This window comes from Centruroides vittatus, unplaced genomic scaffold, assembly GCF_030686945.1.
Source record: "Centruroides vittatus isolate TY-2023 unplaced genomic scaffold, ASM3068694v2 contig_755, whole genome shotgun sequence".
Classification (NCBI taxonomy): Eukaryota; Metazoa; Arthropoda; class Arachnida; order Scorpiones; family Buthidae; genus Centruroides; species Centruroides vittatus.
In genome coordinates, this window is record NW_027122491.1 from 12,106 (window position 1) to 35,563 (window position 23,458).

Below are 23,458 nucleotides of genomic sequence, written 5' to 3' on the forward strand. Positions count from 1 at the left end.
ATTTTAACTAATGTCATCGTTTAAAATTTAATGTTTCTGTAAAAATTAGTAAATTGTAACAAATTTCATCAAAGACAACAGAATAATTTTCAGCTCATAAAAACTCTACAATAAATGATTATTTCTTCGAAAGACGTCGATATGCACGAATAAATAATAAATATACAATAATGCTTTTATCCATTTTAAGTGGATATTGTAAAAATTAAGCTATTTAATTTGTTTGGCTTTTATAATTTAGTTTCCGAATATTTTACTGTGAAATTCCATTTAGTAAACAGAAACAAAGACAAGCTATTAATTATAAACAGGACAATAGAATAATTTTTACGTAAATTGAGTGAAAATACAGAAAAAAACAAATTATATCAAAGATGGGGACAAACAAGCTTACATCCCCAGAACAGAGCTTATAATTTGTTGTCAATTTCAGCCTGTTCCTACTTTGACTGTTTTATGTTGGTAAAAAGTTATTTTTTTAAAATAAAAGTACTTTGTTGTTAGTGAAGAAAGATAAAAGTATCGAAATATAATATTCAGAATTAAAAATATTGATGTATGTCCATATTAGAAATGTATATTTTTTTCCGATATTAGAAATAATATCACGAGAAAAACATTATATAAATAAAATACGGCCATAAACAATTTCTTTCTGTCAAATAAATTACGGATTAAACAGGCTTATTTAGAAAAATTCAATCGCGAATAACTGACTTTAAATATACAGAGGATACAGTATGCTTGTTATGTGATAGTATCTGCGTTTACAAATTAACAGAATTTTCCATTTTTTTTTTACACATTATAATCTAGGAAACTATGTTTAATAATAAGACATACTACAAAAAGGGTAAGAAAGGAACGTCAGTCATTGTATCTAATGTATTATTGAAAGTTTCATTCATATAGATAATTAATTTTATCAAGATACATTTCTCCAAAAGAAAATTATCGATATTTATCGTAAATATAAGTAAATTTTATTATAATTTAGATAAAAACTCATTTTTTCCCCACGCATGGCTTCTTTCCCCTCCCTCTTACTCCTATACTTGGAACATTCCATTTCATAATTTGATGTAATAATAACGTTTAAAATGATTCTAAATAAAATATTGACACTTAAAGTAGGTTAATATATATTGTCACGAGTCTCAGTTGTATTCATAAAAATATAATAATCTATACAATAATACTTTCTCACATGCTCCATGTGTTAAAGTTTGCAGCTGTAATTGAAGTAATATATAAAGAAACAAAATGTTTATATTATCAATAGTTATAAAAGATATCTTATTTTCACGTAGAAAAACAAAATAAGACAGAAGAAACAGACAATCACACGATATCTCTATCCAGGACATTCTATAATTGATTTTAAATTTCTAATGTCGACATACATAAATATTTTTGTGTGTGTGAATATTATATTTCGATACTTTTATGTTTCTTCACTAAGAACATCTTAAAACATTAACTTTTTACCAACATAAAACAGTCGAAGTAGGAACAGGCTGAAATTGACAACAAATTATAAGCTCTGTTCTGGGGATGTAAGCTTGTTTGTCCCCATCTTTGATATAATTTGTTTTTTTCTGTATTTTCACTCAATTTACGTAAAAATTATTCTATTGTCCTGTTTATAATTAATAGCTTGTCTTTGTTTCTGTTTACTAAATGGAATTTCACAGTAAAATATTCGGAAACTAAATTATAAAAGCCAAACAAATTAAATAGCTTAATTTTTACAATATCCACTTAAAATGGATAAAAGCATTATTGTATATTTATTATTTATTCGTGCATATCGACGTCTTTCGAAGAAATAATCATTTATTGTAGAGTTTTTATGAGCTGAAAATTATTCTGTTGTCTTTGATGAAATTTGTTACAATTTACTAATTTTTACAGAAACATTAAATTTTAAACGATGACATTAGTTAAAATGTATTAATTTGTACACAAACATTAAATTTAAGGCGTATTTCTTGGTGATCACGTGACCGAAAGCTATTTTTATCTTGGCGGGAATTTTCCCACAGTGATCTTTGTCATATCTAATTTGCATATTAATGATAGTACATTACTAATCTTTATTAAACAGATCTAGACATTTTATATTATTTAAATTTGACTGGATTAGTAAAATAATTATATAAAAATTTTCACTATTTTGCAGGAAACTTCAATCCAGATGACGTAAGAGTCATCCATGGTTCGCGGGAGAATTTGCGCGATGATCTTTTTTATATCTAATTTGCATAATTATAATGGAAAATTATTAATCTTTATTAAACAGATCTAGTTATTGTGTATTAATTAAATTCATCGGATTTTATGAAAGAATTTTTAAAAACTTTTAGCTTTTATTCAAAAACTTTTCGTCATGTGATGAAATTATTCACAGGTGCATTAAAATATGAATCAGTTCGTGGCAAAATTTTGTACAGTGCAGTCTGGTGTATCTGTGTTTCTGGTTTTTTCGAAGTTCACTGCGATAATTTTTTATTACGTGGATTCGTACATTTTGCGTTGTTTTTAACGGATAAAAGGTGGAAATTTTACGCTGAATATAGAACTTGTTTTTCAGAATATGCTACTTTACAAAAAGAAAAGTTGAAAATAATTTATTTTTCGACAATTTGGGAGAACTGACTTTTGGATATAACATATGGATATAAATGAAAGTATGTATTATTGAGCTACTAATTTATTTGTGTTTATGTGTATTGTTGTACTGCAACTTACTTTGTTTTACTACGTTAGAGAAAGTAGGTCACACATTGGATCGCTGACATTTATACAGAAAAATTTATACTTGAAGAATTTTGTTTTGATAATTATTGCCTAGGGTTTATGTCGAAAATATTTTTCATTTATATTTGTAATTACAGTTAATTCGAATAGTAATGGCGCTTAAATATTTATAGGATTAATTGAAGTTTTCGAATTTTGTTTGAGGAAACTGAGGAAGGCAAGAGTATCGACAGTTGTATAATGAACTGAATTTAAGTAAATTAGGTGACTTTGTATGTTTCGATGTAGTTTTTTTATAATATTACGATATACGAACTTTCGATTTTGTAAATTGTCGTACTCGGCTCTACCAGTTAGTTGTGGAGATAAACCGTGGGAGTTTTTTTAAGAATTTTCCCACGCGTTTTTCTCGTTTCCGTTTAGGAAAAAAAATTTTTAAACAGTTACGTCTTGTAAAGAAAAAATCGTTCTTTATTGTCACATAATTTTTTTATATATGAATTTTTTTCGCGGTAATTTTTTGCTAAAATTTTTTTTTTCAAATTTATATTAAATTCTTTTTTGATTTTCCATCCGATACGATTTTTTCAAAACTTTTGAATTTATTTTCAATTTTATAAAATTTTTTAAAGTTTTAGGCATTTAAGTAATGACGATTTTTTCCAACCTGCGAATCAAATTCAAGAAAATGTAATTGACAGTTAACGAATTTCATCCACAACAATAGAAGACGTAAAGGTTGTTATGACTACAACTGGCGGCCTTTCCCCCCAGACTGAAATGTGGGTGAAGGTCGTCTCGTGTTCTACTTTCTGTAGAAGTGACGTAATCATTGTAAATAAAAGAAAATTTCAGTATATCTTTTATTTAAAATTTTAAAATTCGTTGTTCAAATTTACACCGAAATATTAAAGCGGATTAAAATATTAGAATTTTGTAAATAAACTTACTTCACATATAATAAATTTAAATGAATTAATCTATAAGAAACAACAAAACAATAAAGAAATGTAGAAATATTTTTATATTCATTTTCACATTTATAACATATGTTATCGTCATTGATCGATATTTAATTTTAAAAACAATTTTCATCATTGGCATGCATCAGAAAAAAAAATGCACAACTTCCCTAAAACACACTTCATTGAGAAGGTCCGCTTCACTCTGAAAAAGCCGACAGTTTTATGTCAGAAATCCAACGTGTGACCTACTTTCTCTAACATAGTAAAACAAAGTAAGTTACAGTACAACAATACACATAAACATAAATAAATTAGTAGCCCAATAATACATACTTTCATGTAAATCCATATGTTATATCCAAAAGTCAGTTTTCCCAAATTGTTGAAAAATAAATTATTTTCAACTTTTCTTTTTGTAAAGTAGCATATTCTGAAAAACAAGTTCTATATTCAGAGTAAAATTTCCACCTTTTATCCGTTAAAAATAACGCAAAATGTACGAATCCACGTAATAAAAAATTCTCGCAGTGAACTTCGAAAAAACCAGAAACACAGATACACCAGACTCCACTGTACAAAATTTTCCCACGAACTGATTCATATTTTAATGCACCTGTGAATAATTTCATCACATGACGAAAAGTTTTTGAATAAAAGCTAAAAGTTTTTCAAAATTCTTTCATAAAATCCGATGAATTTAATTAATACACAATAACTAGATCTGTTTAATAAAGATTAATAATTTTCCATTATAATTATGCAAATAAGATATAAAAAAGATCATCGCGCAAATTCTCCCGCGAACCATGGATGACTCTTACGTCATCTGGATTGAAGTTTCCTGCAAAATACTGAAAACTTTTATATAATTATTTTACTAATCCAGTCAAATTTAAATAATATAAAATGTCTAGATCTGTTTAATAAAGATTAGTAATGTACTATCATTAATATGCAAATTAGATATGACAAAGATCACTGTGGGAAAATTCCCGCCAAGATAAAAATAGCTTTCGGTCACGTGATCACCAAGAAATACGCCTTAAATTTAATGTTTGTGTACAAATTAATACATTTTAACTAATGTCATCGTTTAAAATTTAATGTTTCTGTAAAAATGAGTAAATTGTAACAAATTTCATCAAAGACAACAGAATAATTTTCAGCTTATAAAAACTCTACAATAAATGATTATTTCTTCGAAAGACGTCGATATGCACGAATAAATAATAAATATACAATAATGCTTTTATCCATTTTAAGTGGATATTGTAAAAATTAAGCTATTTAATTTGTTTGGCTTTTATAATTTAGTTTCCGAATATTTTACTGTGAAATTCCATTTAGTAAACAGAAACAAAGACAAGCTATTAGTTATAAACAGGACAATAGAATAATTTTTACGTAAATTGAGTGAAAATAAAGAAAAAAACGAATTATATCAAAGATGGGGACAAACAAGCTTACATCCCTAGAACAGAGCTTATAATTTGTTGTCAATTTCAGCCTGTTCCTACTTTGACTGTTTTCTGTTGGTAAAAACTTATTTTTTTAAAATAAAAGTACTTTGTTGTTAGTGAAGAAAGATAAAAGTATCGAAATATAATATTCAGAATTAAAAATATTGATGTATGTCCATATTAGAAATGTATATTTTTTTCCGATATTAGAAATAATATCACGAGAAAAACATTATATAAATGAAATACGGCCATAAACAATTTCTTTCTGTCAAATAAATTACGGATTAAACGGGTTTATTTAGAAAAATTCAAACGCGAATAACTGACTTTAAATATAGAGAGGATACAGTATGCTTGTTATGTGATAGTATCTGCGTTTACAAATTAACAGAATTTTCCATTTTTTTTTTTTTACACATTATAATCTAGGAAAGTATGTTTAATAATAAGACATACTACAGAAAGGGTAAGAAAGGAACGTCAGTCATTGTATCTAATGTATTATTGAAAGTTTCATTCATATAGATAATTAATTTTATCAAGATACATTTCTCCAGAAGAAAATTATCAATATTTCTCGTAAATATAAGTAAATTTTATTATAATTTAGATAAAAACTCATTTTTTCCCCACGCATGGCTTCTTTCCCCTCCCTCTTACTCCTATACTTGGAACATTCCATTTCATAATTTGATGTAATAATAACGTTTAAAATGATTCTAAATAAAATATTGACACTTAAAGTAGGTTAATATAGGCCTATATTGTCACGAGTCTCAGGTGTATTCATAAAAATGTAATAATCTATACAATAATACTTTCTCACATGCTCCATGTGTTAAAGTTTGCAGCTGTAATTGAAGTAATATATAAAGAAACAAAATGTTTATATTATCAATAGTTATAAAAGATATCTTATTTTCACGTAGAAAAACAAAATAAGACAGAAGAAACAGACAATCACACGATATCTCTATCCAGGACATTCTATAATTGATTTCAAATTTCTAATGTCGACATACATGAATATTTTTGTGTGTGTGAATATTATATTTCGATACTTTTATGTTTCTTCACTAAGAACATCTTAAAACATTAACTTTTTACCAACAAAAAACAGTCGAAGTAGAAACAGGCTGAAAATAACAACGAATTATAAGCTCTGTTCTGGGGATGTAAGCTTGTTTCTCCCATCTTTGATATAATTCGATTTTTTTTCTGTATTTACACTCAACTTACGTATAAATTATCGTATTGTGCTGTTTATACTTAATAACCTAACTTTGTTTCTGTTTACTAAATTGAATTTCACAGTAAAATACTCGGAAACTCTAAATTATAAAAGCCACACAGATTAAATGGCTTAATTTTTACAATATCAATTTAAAATGGATAAAAGCATTATTAAATAATTATTATTTATTCGTGTATATCGACTTCTTTCGAAGAAATACTCATTTATTGTACGGTTTATGTAAGCTGAAAAATTAAATTTTAAACATATTTCTTGGTGAACACGTGACCGAAAGCTATTTTTATCTTGGCGGGAGATTTCCTAGTGACCAATCTCATATCTAATTTGCATATTTGTAATAATATTTGTGATAATCTGTATTAAACAGATCTAGACATTTTATATTATTTAAATTTGACTGGATTAGTAAAAGAATTATATAAATATTTTTAGTATTTTGCAGGAAACTTCAATCCAGATGACGTAAGAGTCATTTATGGTTCGCGGGAGAATTTGCGCGATGATCTTTTTTATATCTAATTTGCATAATTATAATGGAAAATTATTAACCTTTATTAAACAGATTTAGTTATTGTGTATTAATTAAATTCATCGGTTTTTGTGAAAGAATTCTTTAAAACTTTTAGCGTTTATTTAGAAACTTTTTGTCACCTGATGACATTGGACAAGAGCATTTTCGTTTTGTTTATTGTATTCGACAGTTCGCGCCAGATTTCGTAAAGTGCGGTTTAATAATTCTGTTTCTCGTTTTTTCGAAGTTCACTGCGATAATTTTTTATTACGTGGATTCATACATTTTGCGTTGATTGCAATGGATATTTTAAGGCATAAAGTTTACTGTGAATTACTTCTAAATTCAGAAAGAAAAGTTGAAAATAATTTATTTTTCGACAATTTGGGATAACTGACCTTTGTTTGGATGTAAATGAAGGCATGTAAATTTATTTGTGCATATAATTATCTAGTTCTAATTTCGAAACATTTATGGCATTTAGTGTTTATAAGCGTGTTATTTAGACATGTCTACCAATTTAGTGCTAAAACGTAGAACTACGTCAAAGAAGAATACAAACTTTAATTAGCAAGTAGTATCTTTATTAGAAAACTTATTTGTTTGTAGATTTTTTTACATTTAAAGTGTAATTAGATGAAACTAAATGGATGTGAACATAGAAAGTAGAATATGGCAAGACTAATAGATAAATCTATTATTACATATTACTCGATCAGAAAAATTTATACTTGAAGAATTTTGTTTTGATAATTATTGCCTAGGGTTTATGTCGAAAATATTTTTCAGTTATATTTGTAATTACAGTTAATTCGAATAGTAATGGCGCTTAAATATTTACAGAATTAATTGAAGTTTTCGAATTTTGTTTTGAGGAAACTGAGGAAGGCAAGAGTATCTACAGTTGTATAATGAACTGAATTTAAGTAAATTAGGTGACTTTGTATGTTTCGATGTAGTTTTTTATAATATTACGATATACGAACTTTCGATTTTGTAAATTGTATTATACTAAAAAATAAAGTTTTTCGTTATTCTCCTACTTAATGATGTATTTATAATGTTTCTGAACTAAATAATACTTATTAAATTGAAATCCGAGCTTTACAAAGTACTATGAATATTAGAGAAGACCGTTTTACTATAAACTACTACGTTTTACTACAGCTTACTCCAATGTTGATTCTACGAAAAGTAGGTCAGACAAGGACCGTTAGACTAATGACGTAGGCTGTTTACTTTTTCCGGTTGCATCGGTGCACTCCCGATAGCGTCATTTACAGAAGTCACACCTACTTTTTTCTGACGCGAGCCAATTAGGAATATTAATTTTTTTAACCAATCAGATGACGGCGGGAGATTTAAATTCGATTTATGTCGATAGATGGCCGTCTAAAATTTCATATTTATTTTAATTTTCTTTCTTTTATTGTAAATTCTCGAGAACTAAAGGATATTCCAAAACAAAGTTAGAGAACCCAACTACTCGTGAAAATTCTACGACTTCACGAAATGGTCTAGGTATTTTATAAGAATTTTTGAACGGCTATTTCCGTCCTTCACCACTGCCACTCGATCGCCTTGGATGACGTTTATTTTTTCAACACTAGGCTAGTTGAATCTTTATTTAGTTAGAACGTGTTTTTCTACATCGACGTTTCGGGCTTCAGCCCCTCATCAGCTAACTAAACATATATAAAAAATATATTTTTTCTACATGGCATAAATAAAAATCAAAAAACTAAAAACTCACATAAATTCTTTGTAGACCATACCTTGCTTTTGCATGGGTACTATACACACAGCAGAAATCGGACGACACTTAGGCTTTACATTTTCAATATCAATTTTTTCTCGCAACTTTAACTCCATAAAAACCAAACCGTTTTTTCATTTTATTACATAAATAAGATAACTTCTGTAGAAATTAAAAAATTAAAAACCAAAATTTACAAATTCCAAAAGGTCGTTTTTACTACCTCATCGACCAATCCGACAATTTGCATATAGCACTGTGTGCCGTAAGTTGCACCTATTAACAAATTAATTAGCCAACATTTAGAAACCCTTAAGGGAATTACAAAGATTTTTAATTTACAATTTTTTTATATTACAATAAATCACTATTTGGCTTAACGTTTACACTGTATATTTTTCTCTTTATCTAATTTACATAACATTAATACGGAACATTATTTCATTAAATAATTCTGTCTTTACCATTCGATTATCGCAAATTATAATAATTTAGTACATTTCTTCATATTATTTTCATTATATTATTTTTAACCAATTATTATGAATTTTAACGCTTAAGTTTTTATTTATACAACCTTGGTTTTTGTTTCGTAGTATTTCAACGCTTTCTTTAAATTTTCTATCATAAATCCTTTTCTCTTTATGTAAAATCTGTATATTTGATTGATTTATATTACAATTATTGATTACACAATGATCATAAAAAGCTGAGTTCAAACGACTATATTTTAAATCGGATATGTGTTCTTTAACACGCGTTTTTAATGTTCTTTTGGTTTCGCCTATGTAAAAACTATTATTCTCACAAGTACAGGGTATTTTATAGACGACATTTTTAATTTCATTTTTATCTTCTATATTATTTGTTGAACGTTGTTTCTGATTTAATCTAGATATTAAATTTTTATAATTTGGTGCAAGCTGTATGTTATTTTTTCTAAGTTCTTTATTAATCTTTTCATATACACATTTTATATATGGAAAACTTAAGTATTTAATTTTTTTATTATTTGCATCTTTTTTGGAAGGAAAGGGGCCTTTATTATGTATGTTTTTTTGCCAATTGTTAATTAATCTTGTAGGATATCCATTCAAACTAAATTTCTTTTTTAGACTGTTTATATATTTCTGATTTGTTTCCTGTTCGCTGGTTCTACTAAGTATATTCATATATTCCATATAAAAGATATTCCTTTTTATATGTAAAGGGATATTTGAACGATAATTCAGTGTCTTATTAACTGAACATTGTTTCCTAAACGGTTCAAGTATTAATTTTCTATTTTTCCGTTTTATCATCACATCAAGGTATGCTATGCTATTATCAGTTTTTTCTTTTTCTATAGTAAACTTAATTTCATTATGGATACCGTTAATTAATTCTTCTATCTTGTCTATTGTTGTTTCAGCTTCGTTATATACTATTAGTATGTCATCAACGTATCTTCTATAAAAATCTATACCTAAAATGTTTTTTATTTTAATATCGATTTCAATCATTATTAATTCCGCTAATTTCGGTCCTATAACTGACCCCATACTAATGCCGTCTTCTTGTGTGTAATATTTATTATTTAATTCTAGGTAATTACTCTTATAAGCAAACTCAATCAAATCTATAATATAAGGGTCTACATTCATTTTGTTTAACTGATTATTAATCAATTTCCATGTAATTGACGGATACATTTCAACAACGTCAATACTAGCTAACTTAGATGTGTTGTTTATCTGAACCTCTTTTAATTCTTGTAAAAATCCTTCCATATTTCGAATAGAACAGATTGAGTTTTCGTAGTCTTTAAGTTTTCCTTTTAGATATTTCTCTAAGTTATACAATACAGTAAATTTGAAGTCAACAATTGGTCGTACTTTTTCATTTTGTTTATGAGTTTTTAACTGAATATTTAATCTAGGGGTTCTTTCGTTATCCTCGGATAGTATAAATATCTTTTCGTTTTTGGTAACCTTTTTTTGTTTGTATAGTATATTAATTCGTTTTTTTAATTCTTCGTATATTATGTTTTTTGGATTTATCGGTAATTCTCTGAAATTCCCCTTATTTATAATTTCTAATTTTTTCGCTATTATCCAGTCTCTGGTTACAACTACAATTTGTTTTGACTTATCCGCTTTTATTATATTAAGGTTATTATCATTTAAATACTTGTACAGTTTTTCTATTTCAGCATTATATTTATAATAGTTTTTATCTCTAATTATTGTTCTATCTTTTTGCCTTATAATATGATGTTTTATAATATTACTTAAATTAATTTTCATTATCTCAGAATCTACTTCAGTCAGTCCTGCACAAGCTTTATCTAAGGTCGGTATTATATCTATTATTCTCCAGTTATTAGGACCATTAAAGTCTAATCCTTTTTGCATAATTTCTAAAATATTTTCAGGGATCGCGTAATTTGTTTTGTTTAACACAAGGGACTTTTTCCACTCATTTATTTCTTCAATAGATGGATATTTAAACTTTTCTATTAATTTTATACTTTTAGCCTTTTTGTAATTGTCAATGCTATCGGTATAAAAGGTTTTAACTTCTTCATTTTCATGTTGGTTTCTTTGTTTCTTATATTTTTGTAGGCTGCGCTTCAGTCTTCTAATTCTAATATATTTAAATTTTACGGTTGATTTCATAATTCTAGTATTAATGTAATTCCGCTCATATGTTGGTATGTTCTGGCTAATAGACTTAGGAAGGGTAAGTGTTTTTAACTGTTTATTCTCTGCAATATGTGCTTTTAAGTAGTCTATATCAACTTTAAGTCTTCTAATCTCACCTTGTATCCTTGTAGCGTAGCTCGTTTCTCTGTGTGTTTCCTCCTCCATATCTTCCTATATATCGATGTCAACTGCCGTTTCAATGTCAATAATTTGTTGATTTTGTCGAAACCGTGTTGTGTTTGATTAGTGTGTACAGGCACGATGAAGTGACGTTTATTTTTTCAACACTAGGCTAGTTGAATCTTTATTTAGTTAGAACGTGTTTTTCTACATCGACGTTTCGGGCTTCAGCCCCTCATCAGCTAACTAAACATATATAAAAAATATATTTTCTACATGGCATAAATAAAAATCAAAAAACTAAAAACTCACATAAATTCTTTGTAGACCATACCTTGCTTTTGCATGGGTACTATACACACAGCAGAAATCGGACGACACTTAGGCTTTACATTTTCAATATCAATTTTTTCTCGCAACTTTAACTCCATAAAAACCAAACCGTTTTTTCATTTTATTACATAAATAAGATAACTTCTGTAGAAATTAAAAAATTAAAAACCAAAATTTACAAATTCCAAAGGTCGTTTTTACTACCTCATCGACCAATCCGACAATTTGCATATAGCACTGTGTGCCGTAAGTTGCACCTATTAACAAATTAATTAGCCAACATTTAGAAACCCTTAAGGGAATTACAAAGATTTTTAATTTACAATTTTTTATATTACAATAAATCACTATTTGGTAACTTAACATTGTAACTCTTAAAAATCTTTGTAATTCCCTTAAGGGTTTCTAAATGTTGGCTAATTAATTTGTTAATAGGTGCAACTTACGGCACACAGTGCTATATGCAAATTGTCGGATTGGTCGATGAGGTAGTAAAAACGACCTTTTGGAATTTGTAAATTTTGGTTTTTAATTTTTTAATTTCTACAGAAGATTTACGACTTCACGAAATGGTCCAGGTATTTTATAAGAATTTTTAACGTCTATTGACGTCCCTCACCACTGCCACTCGATCGCCTTGGACGTCTATTTACGTCCCTCACTGTTAAGAGGTTAACTTGTAGAAATCACGTGTGGTGCAACTCGACCGAAATTCGTCGTTGAAACTCAAATCGGCAAAACTACTCATTATCGAATAATTGGCAATAAACTAAACGCGGGAAGGTGGTGAGGAAAAAAAATGAAATATCGTAACCAGAAAAATAAACAGCAAATATTCCAATACGCAATTTGTCGCAACACTGCAGTAAACAATTCCAACTGGAAACTAGTCGATTTGCATAAAATTGCATTGAAATGAACAGAAACACGTCACAGATCGAGCATTTGCATATTCGTTCGTAACACAACTACGAATTTCCCGCCGATATTACTCTCGCACGACGTCACGAAAGGGCTCCCTCTACCGTCGCAAATTTACACACGACCGTCGCCGTTTCGAGGTTACAGGATACTCGGCAACGTCGATCTCAGGGTTGAAACCGAACGGGGAAAAATTCTCAACGGCGTCGACGTCACGACTCTAGGGAAAAAATTTTTCCCCGCCGCAGTCGTCAAGATAGGGAAAAATTCCCACCGCCGCCATCTCGGAACCTAAGGTAACATTAACCTATAAAACTACTTGTCCTGACTGACTGACTGACTGACTGATTCATAATCGCCCAGAGCAAACCGCTGAACCTAAAGAGGTGAAATTTGGTACACAGTTAGGGTACGTCATGGAAACGCACATTAAAAAAGAATTTTTCGAAATTACCCCGCCGGGGAGAGAGAGAGCATTAAGTCTTAACCAGAAGAATAGCTTCTACTCTTCTATTTTAGATGCGATTTTTTGTTTCTGATAGTAATAACTTAATTTCCAAACGTACAATATTTACGTATTACGATTTTTTAACCAAATGTTCCAACCGTTTAAATTCGAATTTGTTATTACATATTTGTTCGATTATAGTGTGGCCGTCTAACCCTTTCGCCTGTGGGTAGAATTATCTTTTCCACGAAGATAAGTAGAACTAAAGACGGTGTGGAGCCCTGGGGCCAAACGGACAGAGAAAGAGACACTTTTGGTGAGAACCTCGAAGAAGACAAGCGACTACAGTCTGAGATCCTGTCGCATTCCTATTGGTCACTTTCATTACGCAGACGCGCATGTGTTTGCTAGTAGTTTCATATTTATTTTTTCATGTTTTAAAAATTATAAAATTAATATTTATAAATATGAAAGTGAAAAAAATACATATACTGTATATAAATAAAAAACGCGATGTTATAAAAATTTATTACAAAAAATTTTGAATTTAATAGGAAAAATAATGATTTTTGAAAGGTTTTAATGTGTGTTACAATCCTTACAAACATATAAAATTACAAATAAAATATAAAATTACATATAAAATATGTAATAATTAAAATATAAAATTACATATAAAATTTGTAGTATTAATTGGTACTGAGACACAAAACATATGGTGCCAAGAATCACACTGCACGCATTGTATCCTCGAGACTGTGTCTGTTTCTTGTTGGTCATCAGCATTGTTACACGTACTACAGTGTTGTTTTAATTCTCTAAGTTGCCTTCGAGTTATTTGTATTTCAGTCATGGAAATGTGTAAACATCTTTGTTTTTGCCTGGTTTTTCTGTTCAATCGTATTTCATGCTGAAAGTTTTCATTAGAGGTTTATGTATTTCCGTCATTTTTTTTTCTAATTGGGCTTCTTACAGTTTTACTTTTCCGCTGAAACAAAAAAACGCATGCGCGGTATGCATAATGAATGTGACCAATAGGAACACGACAGGATCCCAGGCTCTAGTCGCATGTCGAAGAAGTAGGGAGGGAAAAAGTGTGCTGCAGACCTCGAGACAGACGATCCGAGACCGAGAGGTGCTGAAGAAGTTAGAAAGAAATAATAAACTACGGACGAACGACGAAGTCAGGAATAGACGAAAGGTCTACGATAAGAAGAGGGTCACGAATAAAGGAGAGTTTCGAAGTGGTGTCCTACCCAAGAGCACGTCGCTACGAAAAACCCGGGTATTTCTATTCCTTACCTATCTCTTTTGCTTTTTTTCGATTTTCCTTAAAAATCAGTAATTTTACCAAATTAGTAACAACTAATGATTGAGAACCTTAGTGAAGTACCGAGGGAGGGTTATTTCTATCAAATTGCAAAATCCGAGCGGGTGAAGCCGCGGGTAACGGCTAGTTTTACTATAAGGCATAACCTGTCTAAAGCGGAAACGGAACATAACCCGAATAAAGCGAAAAAAGTCGGCTCTGTTAGAAATATTCATTATCTTATTTTTAAACGAACCAATAATACACCATTCTAGGCGAAGGATTCCGGTTCGATTTACGCATTAAAGAAGCTCGATGCTAGAAAATTGGATATTAATTAATTGTATAAATATATTTATGTACTAATAAATAATAATTCGTAGACTATTCTCGCCTCGTTAAAAACAGCAGCTGATGGAAACGTTTAAATACCATACAGCTGTAAAATAGGAGCATACTTTGCAGCTGTATTCAACCTTTATTAGGTCGATAAATTGTTAGAAACGAGCAAATAATTTTTGGCATTTTACTTTAAATTCATTATAAATATATGATCAAATTAAAAGAATATTTTAAATTCATTATTGGATATTTTTATTATTATAATGAAGATTTTTTTTAATAATTATCGGAAATTTTGTTCTTTTTACTATACCATATATGTCCTTTTTACTATGCCTTTTTACTATGCCATATATGTCCTTTTTACTATGCCATATACCACAAACAGCTCGTTAATTTTAAATGTCTTTTATATGTGTAATTAAATTTATATATACATATTTTAATTCAAGAGTCACTTACAAAAAAGTGCCCCTCTTAGTACACACAGGATGGAAAGAGTTAAACAATATAAAAATGGTTAGTATTATGTATGATTGCAGCAAATCTATAGGCTATAAATAAATTATAAAAAATATTAATATAGACGTGAAGTTTGGTAAATGATTGTATTGTTGCGAACAATGTTAGTGTTTTCTAACAATATTTACGAAATTTAATAATTCTTGAGGTGCTTTCGAGTCAATATCGTCGATATAAACGATGAATCTAAGCGATACATTAATGGTGATTTTACCGTTATTTATTTTAATGTATGCTCCTCTGGGGCAGAACTCCACAATAAGTGTAAAGAAGAAACCCACGAGCGAAGCAAACTTGTTGATCCTCGGTTCCCCAACTGAGAAACGGGTTGCTTACCATCAAGATTTACCCAGTGTGATGTCTTCACCACAGTTTAAAAAATACGGTGGTGTGGTTGTTTCCAAAACTAAGTCAAAAATTGAAGGATTGGACTGGCTCGTGAGACCGACTCAATTTCCGATACAACAGAAAAGCAAAGAATTTCAAATTGATACGGATCAAGATCACGAGGAATTTGAGCGAAGTCAAGATTTAAATAAACAGATAACTGTAAAAATTTCAAAAAGCAAAGTTCAAAAGCCATCTCCTTTTATAGAAAATTACAAAAAATACAGAGAGTTGTATTTTATGCGAAAATATTCAAATAATGAGCTCGATCATAATGAAAGAAAGGATCAAGCGGGAAAATTGAACGAAAATGTAAGATTTTCGAAGAGTAATGTAAAAATCTTGTTAATAGGATGATAATTGGTTCGATCGGGCAGAAAGGTGACGAAAATAAAATACCAGAAAATACAACTGATATTAAGGTAAGAAAAACGCTTACCGAGCAAGAAATGAAGATAATAATGAAAAAAATCGGCCGTGCCATTTCCACGGTACTGGTTGCTTTCGTTATAGTATCGTCGATACTTCTACTTGTTACTGCGCTCGTGTACGTTTTCTCTACAATATTTCATGGTAAACCTTGTAAACAGGAAACGTACGACGAACCTCACCGATCAAAATCCATCTTTGTCGATATCGATTCATCTATTTACGAGAGCGAAAAACACAAATTTCAATCGATTTCTCGCATCAGTTCGGAAGAGACCCGTAATGAAACTGTTTTGCAATTAGACGAAACACTGGGGGACGAAACACTGTTGAAGAGACATCTCCCCTTTTGTCTCCCAAATCAACATCCCCAATCAGTGAAAAAAATAAATATTATTCGTCTTCTTCGAATGGAGCCGAAACTGTACAGATGACGGCCAAAATTAAAAGTCCCGCTTCCGGTAGCGTAGAAACCAGATATAGCTCTGCATCTTATGCCAGCGGCTCGTGTCAGAAAAAAGAAAAAACCCAATTAGACACCAACGACAAACACCAAAATCGAAACAGTTCATACGAAGAGGAGATTTATAATTTTCATAAATCTTCCGAAGAGTTATCCGAAGTGGAAGAAATATCGCGTGCTTTCTCGAAGACGAACGAGGAAGCCGATACATTGCAAGACACGGAAACACTAGAAGTCGATAATTCCAGTACGGAAAGTGGGTCAGAACAGCGCCCAATTAACAAGTTTTCATTAAACAATCAAACACAAGATCTGTATACGGTTCATTCTATTGAACATACGAACTTGTCACCGTCTCTTCAAGTGAAGAAAGAAAGCTGCGAGAACTCGAACCACGTTACTCATGCCGGAGATGCGTACAACAGATCGTCTGTTGTGGATCGTGGTGTAAACTTCAAAGATTATTTTAACAGAAAGTATATCGTCTTAAGTGGACCGACTGGCAAACGATTCGAGAAATTTAGAACGGAACTCTGCGCAATTTTGGACAAAGCGAGCGAAAATTTAATGGAGGAAAAAGAAGATTTCGTGAAGGAAACAAATTGATTCACGAAATCGAAACAAAGATTTTGTCTCCGAGAATAATAAACCGAATTGTCCAGTAAGAAGACAAAATGCAGACATTACAATAGGCGAAGTCGAGAATTTTAATTCTAGAAGTTTTTCTCGCGAAAACGAAAAGTTTACTCGTTTCGTGGATCTCGTAGACATTTGGGAGTAGAAGCGCACTTAACCCAAGACAAAATTCATTTATAAATAATTCGATAATTAATTCTTAGACACAGGAATTTCGTGTTAATTTGTAAATACATGATTATAGCCTAATTGATTGTTTTGATCGAGTTAAATTTAAAATAAACATTTTAAAATTTCTGTGTTGTTTTTTTAAAAAACGAAATCACTCCCCTTTGTAAATAGTTCTAGTGTTTTAAAGTTTTCTAGACGCCAAGCGGCTCTTTTCTGTCCTCGTCACGATGTAATTCCACGATGGAGGCCCAACATATCCGGGTCAACTTACCCACGAAATTTTCTATGTCGACTCGAATTCGAAGCCGATTTCCGTAGCGTAGGAAGCTGATAGTTTTACTTCTCCCATCATTTAGTACTGGTGTTATGCTATAATTTTGGAAGGTCCGAATTAAGTATGGAGTAAGGGATCATCTGTCAATTATGTAACGCTGAAGCCTCTTTTACGAGGTTTATAGAATTGTGTTCGTTCTCAAATTTTATGAGCCGATTTTGATAAAACTTTGCCATTTTCTACTGAAGAATCTAGAAATGAAATAAATGTACTGTTGAAAACAGGGGTCCACGATTTCGATATAGTTAAAAAGTGGGGTCAAAGTGACAATGTCCGTGATCTTTGAGCACGCCTAATAGAATTTAGGGGTCAAATAAAAAAGCATTGCGTGAATCTAATAGAAAATGAACGCAAAAATACGAACAGAGCACCAAAACAAAGCAATTTGCATGGATTTCTTTTAGGCTTGTGATCTTCATGTCCTTCTTAACAATACACCTAGAAGTCGTTTAAAAACTTGATTCGTAAGTATCACATGCGCTCAGTCATTCATTAAGTTGGTCATCTCATACCAATGGCGTAGCGAGGGGGGATGCAAGGGGGTGTATTATGCACCGGGCGCCACTCGCAGAGGGGCGCCCAAATGGTCACCAAGACAAACTATATGTGTTTCTGGAGGGAGAGTGGGGCGCCAATAAAGTGTCGTGCCCCGGGCGCCAGTTATGTTCGCTACGTCACTGTCTCATACCATTTTTTCTATTGTCATACAGTTCGTATATCATCTCTGTAATTATGTGTGTATTTACCTGTTCATTGATGTATCTCTGTAATTAACCCGATTATGCTCTTGCGATATCGGGAATAAATAACGATAAGATAAGATAAGAGAATGAAATAATTCGACCAAAACTAGTCGTTGACCTCCTCACGGCAGAGAGGATAGTCAACGACTACTCATTAATATTTGAAAAGTGATCGTTGTTGGATAGTTGTGACGGCCCCGCATGTGATCGAAGTTAGTAACGTTAAGATCCGAAAGACTTCGTATGACTTGCTTAAATAAAAAAATCTTGTAAAACTGCGATAATAATTGCTCTTATGTGATAGTAAAGAGATCAGATATGAAAAGCCGAGAGATAGGAAACCCAGGATAAGTATTGATACGTTACTTCAATTCAAATATTTCTCTTGAAAAAAGCTAGGTGGTAACTGGCATGACTGTATTGCTAACAGGAAAAGTATGACGTACAGGGGCAAGACACTAGTAAAAGAATTGAGAACAATGACGAAAAGTTGCATTCCGGCATTGTGACGATGTCACAATAAATAATTGCTGGTTAGAAATACAGTCGAGTCCGCATAAGTCGTCCCCCGGATAATTCGACACTCGTTGGTTACGTAGTCAATTTTTTGTGGTCCCGGCCGACTTACATAGACATTAATGTTATTAATGTTAAAAAACTCGGTTTATTCGACATCGTTTAACTCGTCACCACTGGTTAATTCAACATACTTTTTCTGTTTCACACATTTTAGAATACTGATAAGTCGACTCTTCCCCTGAAAAATGAGTCCACACCACACAGCTTATTGTACGGTGTGAACTCATTTTTCAGGAGGAGAGTCGACTTATCAGAAGCCTTTGTATCCTGTTACCACAGCCATTTTCCATTAGGCATTCCTGAAAGCCCTGAAATCGGAAAAAAGATAAAGCAATTTTACCATTGTACATTACAATTTATAAACGATTCTAATTACATTAGACGTTATTACTTGATTATGTCGTAAAATCATGTAGAGAAGACCTTTAATCTTTTGTTTCTAAGGATTCGAAAGATCTTAATCCTCCAATACCCGTCGACAATGAAAACACATATTTTGTCTTAGATTTATTGAAAAGTTTAATTTAATTTATGAAATTCGTTTGTAATTTCGCGTGTCTCGTGAAAACTTTCTTCATTATTGCGAGTTGTTGGCGGATTTTTGAATTTTTTGGTCGTCATTCATGAAATTTGTGCACTAAATGAGGACTACCACCGCTCCATCAGGCAGTTAGTAGGCACACCCCTTAACATCAAGGAGGATACGCCATTCTCGATGAGGGAGGTTGACAATGAGTTCAAAATCATTAATAAAAGGAAAGCTCCTGGCTCTGACCAAATCTCTGGTCTCATGGCTTTAGGACCATTCCTACCGCGTTCTGGGTCTGTTCTATAAATTCCAGGACATCGGGTATTTCCCGACAATGTGGAAGGTGACTTCCATCAAACTGATCGAAAAGTCTCCCAATTCGTCCCCATCTTACCTTAATAATTTTAGGCCCATTTTCCTCTTATCCATCCTCGGCAACATTCTGGATGCCCTAATGGCAAAGAGGATTGAACACCATCTGGAGCTGCAGAATCGTCTCAGCCATCTTTAGTTCAGCTTCCGTAAAAAGAAAGAGACTACTGACGCTCTCCTTAATATTATCGGGTATATTAACAACTCTAAGGAGAACAACCAACACACCAGGATGGTCTCTATTGACTTTAAGGGGACATTCGATCATGCCTGGTGGCCGGCAATCGTGTACAACTTATACTTCTACCAATGCCCTGGAATATAGACTTTTGTCAAGTTACCTCTCTAACAGAACTGCCATGGTTATTCATAACAACTATAAGATTTGCCACATGCCTATTAACAGGGGGTACCCTCAGGACTCTAAGTTCGACCGCATGCTCTAGAATATCCTCTATAATACCATCTTCGAGGTGTCTGCTAGATACAGGATCACAGAGACAACCCAGAAAACGACAGGGCCGACCTTCTGGCAAAGAAGGCGGCCACTGATAAAGAGAAAATCTCCTACGACCCTATTCCATCTTCCTGGGTATATCATCAAATCGACGACGACATCTGGCAGCAGCAGTGGACATCAAGCGATAAGGGTACCCACTAGTTTCTGCAAAACATTAAACTTCCCAACACGTCATCTCGGACTTCAATTCCACCCAGTTTATAACCGAACATGGGTGTTTCAGATCCTACTTCGCTACGTTTCTTAAATAAGGGGATGGGACCTGCCCTTGCGATAATGTCTCTACTCAGGACGCTCTGCACATCATTTATGGTTGTGCACGGTTTTCTCACACTCGGAACTACCTCATCACCTCAATCAGCGAAGAAGTTGTATGGTCATGCTCACTTGAAAACAAGAATATCTACATGACATTCGTAGAATTCACCAGGAAGGCTCACGAGAAACTGAATCTCGACAACACCCACTAACACTCAAGACTAAAAAGCTGCATCACCAGCAGAACATCTCTTAAAATTTAACTGTCAATTTCAATCCTCCTACCTTTGTCGTCCTTTCTGTCCGTTTTGTCACGTACTCTAGCGGTCAGGCAGCCGCCAATTGGTTACCTATCACCAGAATACGTAGTTCTCTGTACTGTGTACGCGCAAACTGACCACGATTCAGTCATCCAACATTTCTCATATATTTTTATATGAACTTTTAATATTACTTACAATGTAATATACCAATTTGTTTCTGTATTACCTATGGGTTTTTGTAAAACTATGGATTGTTCATGTACAGTACGTAATTACTTATATCCTGTGTAATACATGTACTGCCTGTATTTTTCTATTAATTACTATTAACAGACTCCGGCAAGCGCTTATGTGATCTCACCTCTTCCCCCTTTTTTTCTTTTCCACTCTTTTCTTGGCACTCTGCCTCCCCTCCCTCCATGTTTCACTGTGGCACGAGTATATCTGTGACTTTTTAAATAATAAAAAAACAAAACATTATTGTAAATTAACAATCTTCAATTGTAATTTTATTGTAATTTTTTAATCAAAAATTAATATATAATAAGATATTAGCTAATATATATATTTTTTCAATTTCAGTTTGTGGTTAAATTTGTGCAAACGTGAAACATGATCCTTTGTAAGAAGCTTTGCAAAGATATTTTGAAATTGCAAATTGCATTGGTACTCCTAATATTCCCCATATGCGTTATTTACCACTACAATATGCAACATGACGTCCCGAAGCTGCATTCAGAGGATCTGATCGGTTTTACCGATTCAAACAACGAAACTGGATATTCTCATTACATTATTCCAGATATTGTTCACTTAATTCGCTTCGATAGTACAAACTTGACGTTTGTTGATATGGTCAACATCAAATCCATACTTCTGAATCACAAGCCGGAAAAGATAATCATCCATTGCAATTGTCACAACTTAACAGGAAAATATTGGGACACGATTAAACACATACCACAGCTGAAATTGCAGTATAGAAAGAAACCAGAACATATTTATGGTGTAAAAATTAGCTTTGTGCAACACGCATCTGATATCTCTCGTATAGAAATCCTTCAAGAATATGGAGGAATTTATTTAGATAACGACGTTTTTGTCGTTAAGTCACTACACGATTTTCGACGATTCGAGTTCGTTATCAATTGCGATAAAAATCAATATTTAGGGACTCAAGTGATAATAGCGCATAAGAATGCAAGATTTTTAAAATATTGGCACGAATCTTACAGGTATTACCATCCCGAAAAATGGTATTATAATGCTGGTGAATTACCATCGAAATCGATTCTTTTCGTGCTTCCAGAATTCGCGCATACTGTAGTTGGAGGATTTGGAGTGGATACCAGTTTAGTTATCATGTTATACAAAGAAAGAAGCGAAGAATGGAAGAAATTTTACACGCTACATCTTTTAATTCATCATCATTATATGGTTCCAAATGATCGCCCAAAGATTTTCGATGAAAATAACATTAAAACCTATAACAAAACTTACGGAGACATGGTCAGATCTGTTTTAGGAAACGAAATATAGTTTAGAAGTTTACAATTTTTCGTGTTTTCTATAAAAACTATAACGAAATGTGATTAACTAATGTATAATTATGCGTTTGAAAAGATTATTATTATTATTATTTTTTTTTGGATTCTTTCCGTTCTGTGTGTGCCTATTTTTCAGGCCCGTTGTGGATTCGGTTAGGCCAAGGGCGGGGCAATCTGGTGCCGAGAAAAAAAATTCTGAAGTACTTTGACATCCGGATTCGATCCGAGATACCCCAGAGCGGTAGGCTTGCATATTAATCTCCTCGGCTTATTATTATTGCATATTAATAATAATAGCAATAATAATAATAAGCGCAGAACCCAAACGGTTAAGAGTTGAAAGTTGAAATTTGGTACACAGGGTACATCATGAGCATGCACACTAAGAAGGGATTTTTGGAAATCCTCGTAAAGGGAAGAGAGGGTTAATCCTTGCTATTGTTACTTTCTGCTCGAGCAACACCGGGCTCATCTACTGGTAACTTTATAATCAAGATGGTGGCTTAAATGAAGAAATTGTTTTACATAAATGTGATTTACATATGTATTCGACTGATTTTTATTGAGAAAAGTATTACATTATTTAAATGAAATGTTACGAATAATGTATTTATAACTTTCCTTTCAAATTTGAGGTATAAAATATTGCACGGAAATAAAGTTTTATTTAAATTACTTTTTGTGTAATTAATTTAAAAATTAGGGTCTGTTCGATTAATCGAGATAGTGCACATTTCTACGTAATTCAGCTTTATAATGAGAAATATTTAAAAATGGTATCAAGTTTAAAATTCGTTAAAATTTACAATATTTCTACTGTTAAATGATAATACAAGTA

The 23,458-nt window shown here is 31.7% G+C and overlaps 1 protein-coding gene across 1 annotated transcript; it reads left to right on the forward strand.

Annotated features, from left to right (window-relative positions):
- The first annotated feature begins 14,135 nt into the window (after window positions 1–14,135).
- LOC136981450 (uncharacterized) lies at window positions 14,136–23,295 on the forward strand. The gene is made up of 2 exons (XM_067277775.1): window positions 14,136–14,501; window positions 21,656–23,295. The coding sequence occupies exon 2, from the start codon at window positions 21,686–21,688 to the stop codon at window positions 22,610–22,612; it is 927 nt and encodes a 308-aa protein (XP_067133876.1). The 5' UTR covers window positions 14,136–14,501; window positions 21,656–21,685; the 3' UTR covers window positions 22,613–23,295.
- The last annotated feature ends 163 nt before the right edge of the window (window positions 23,296–23,458 follow it).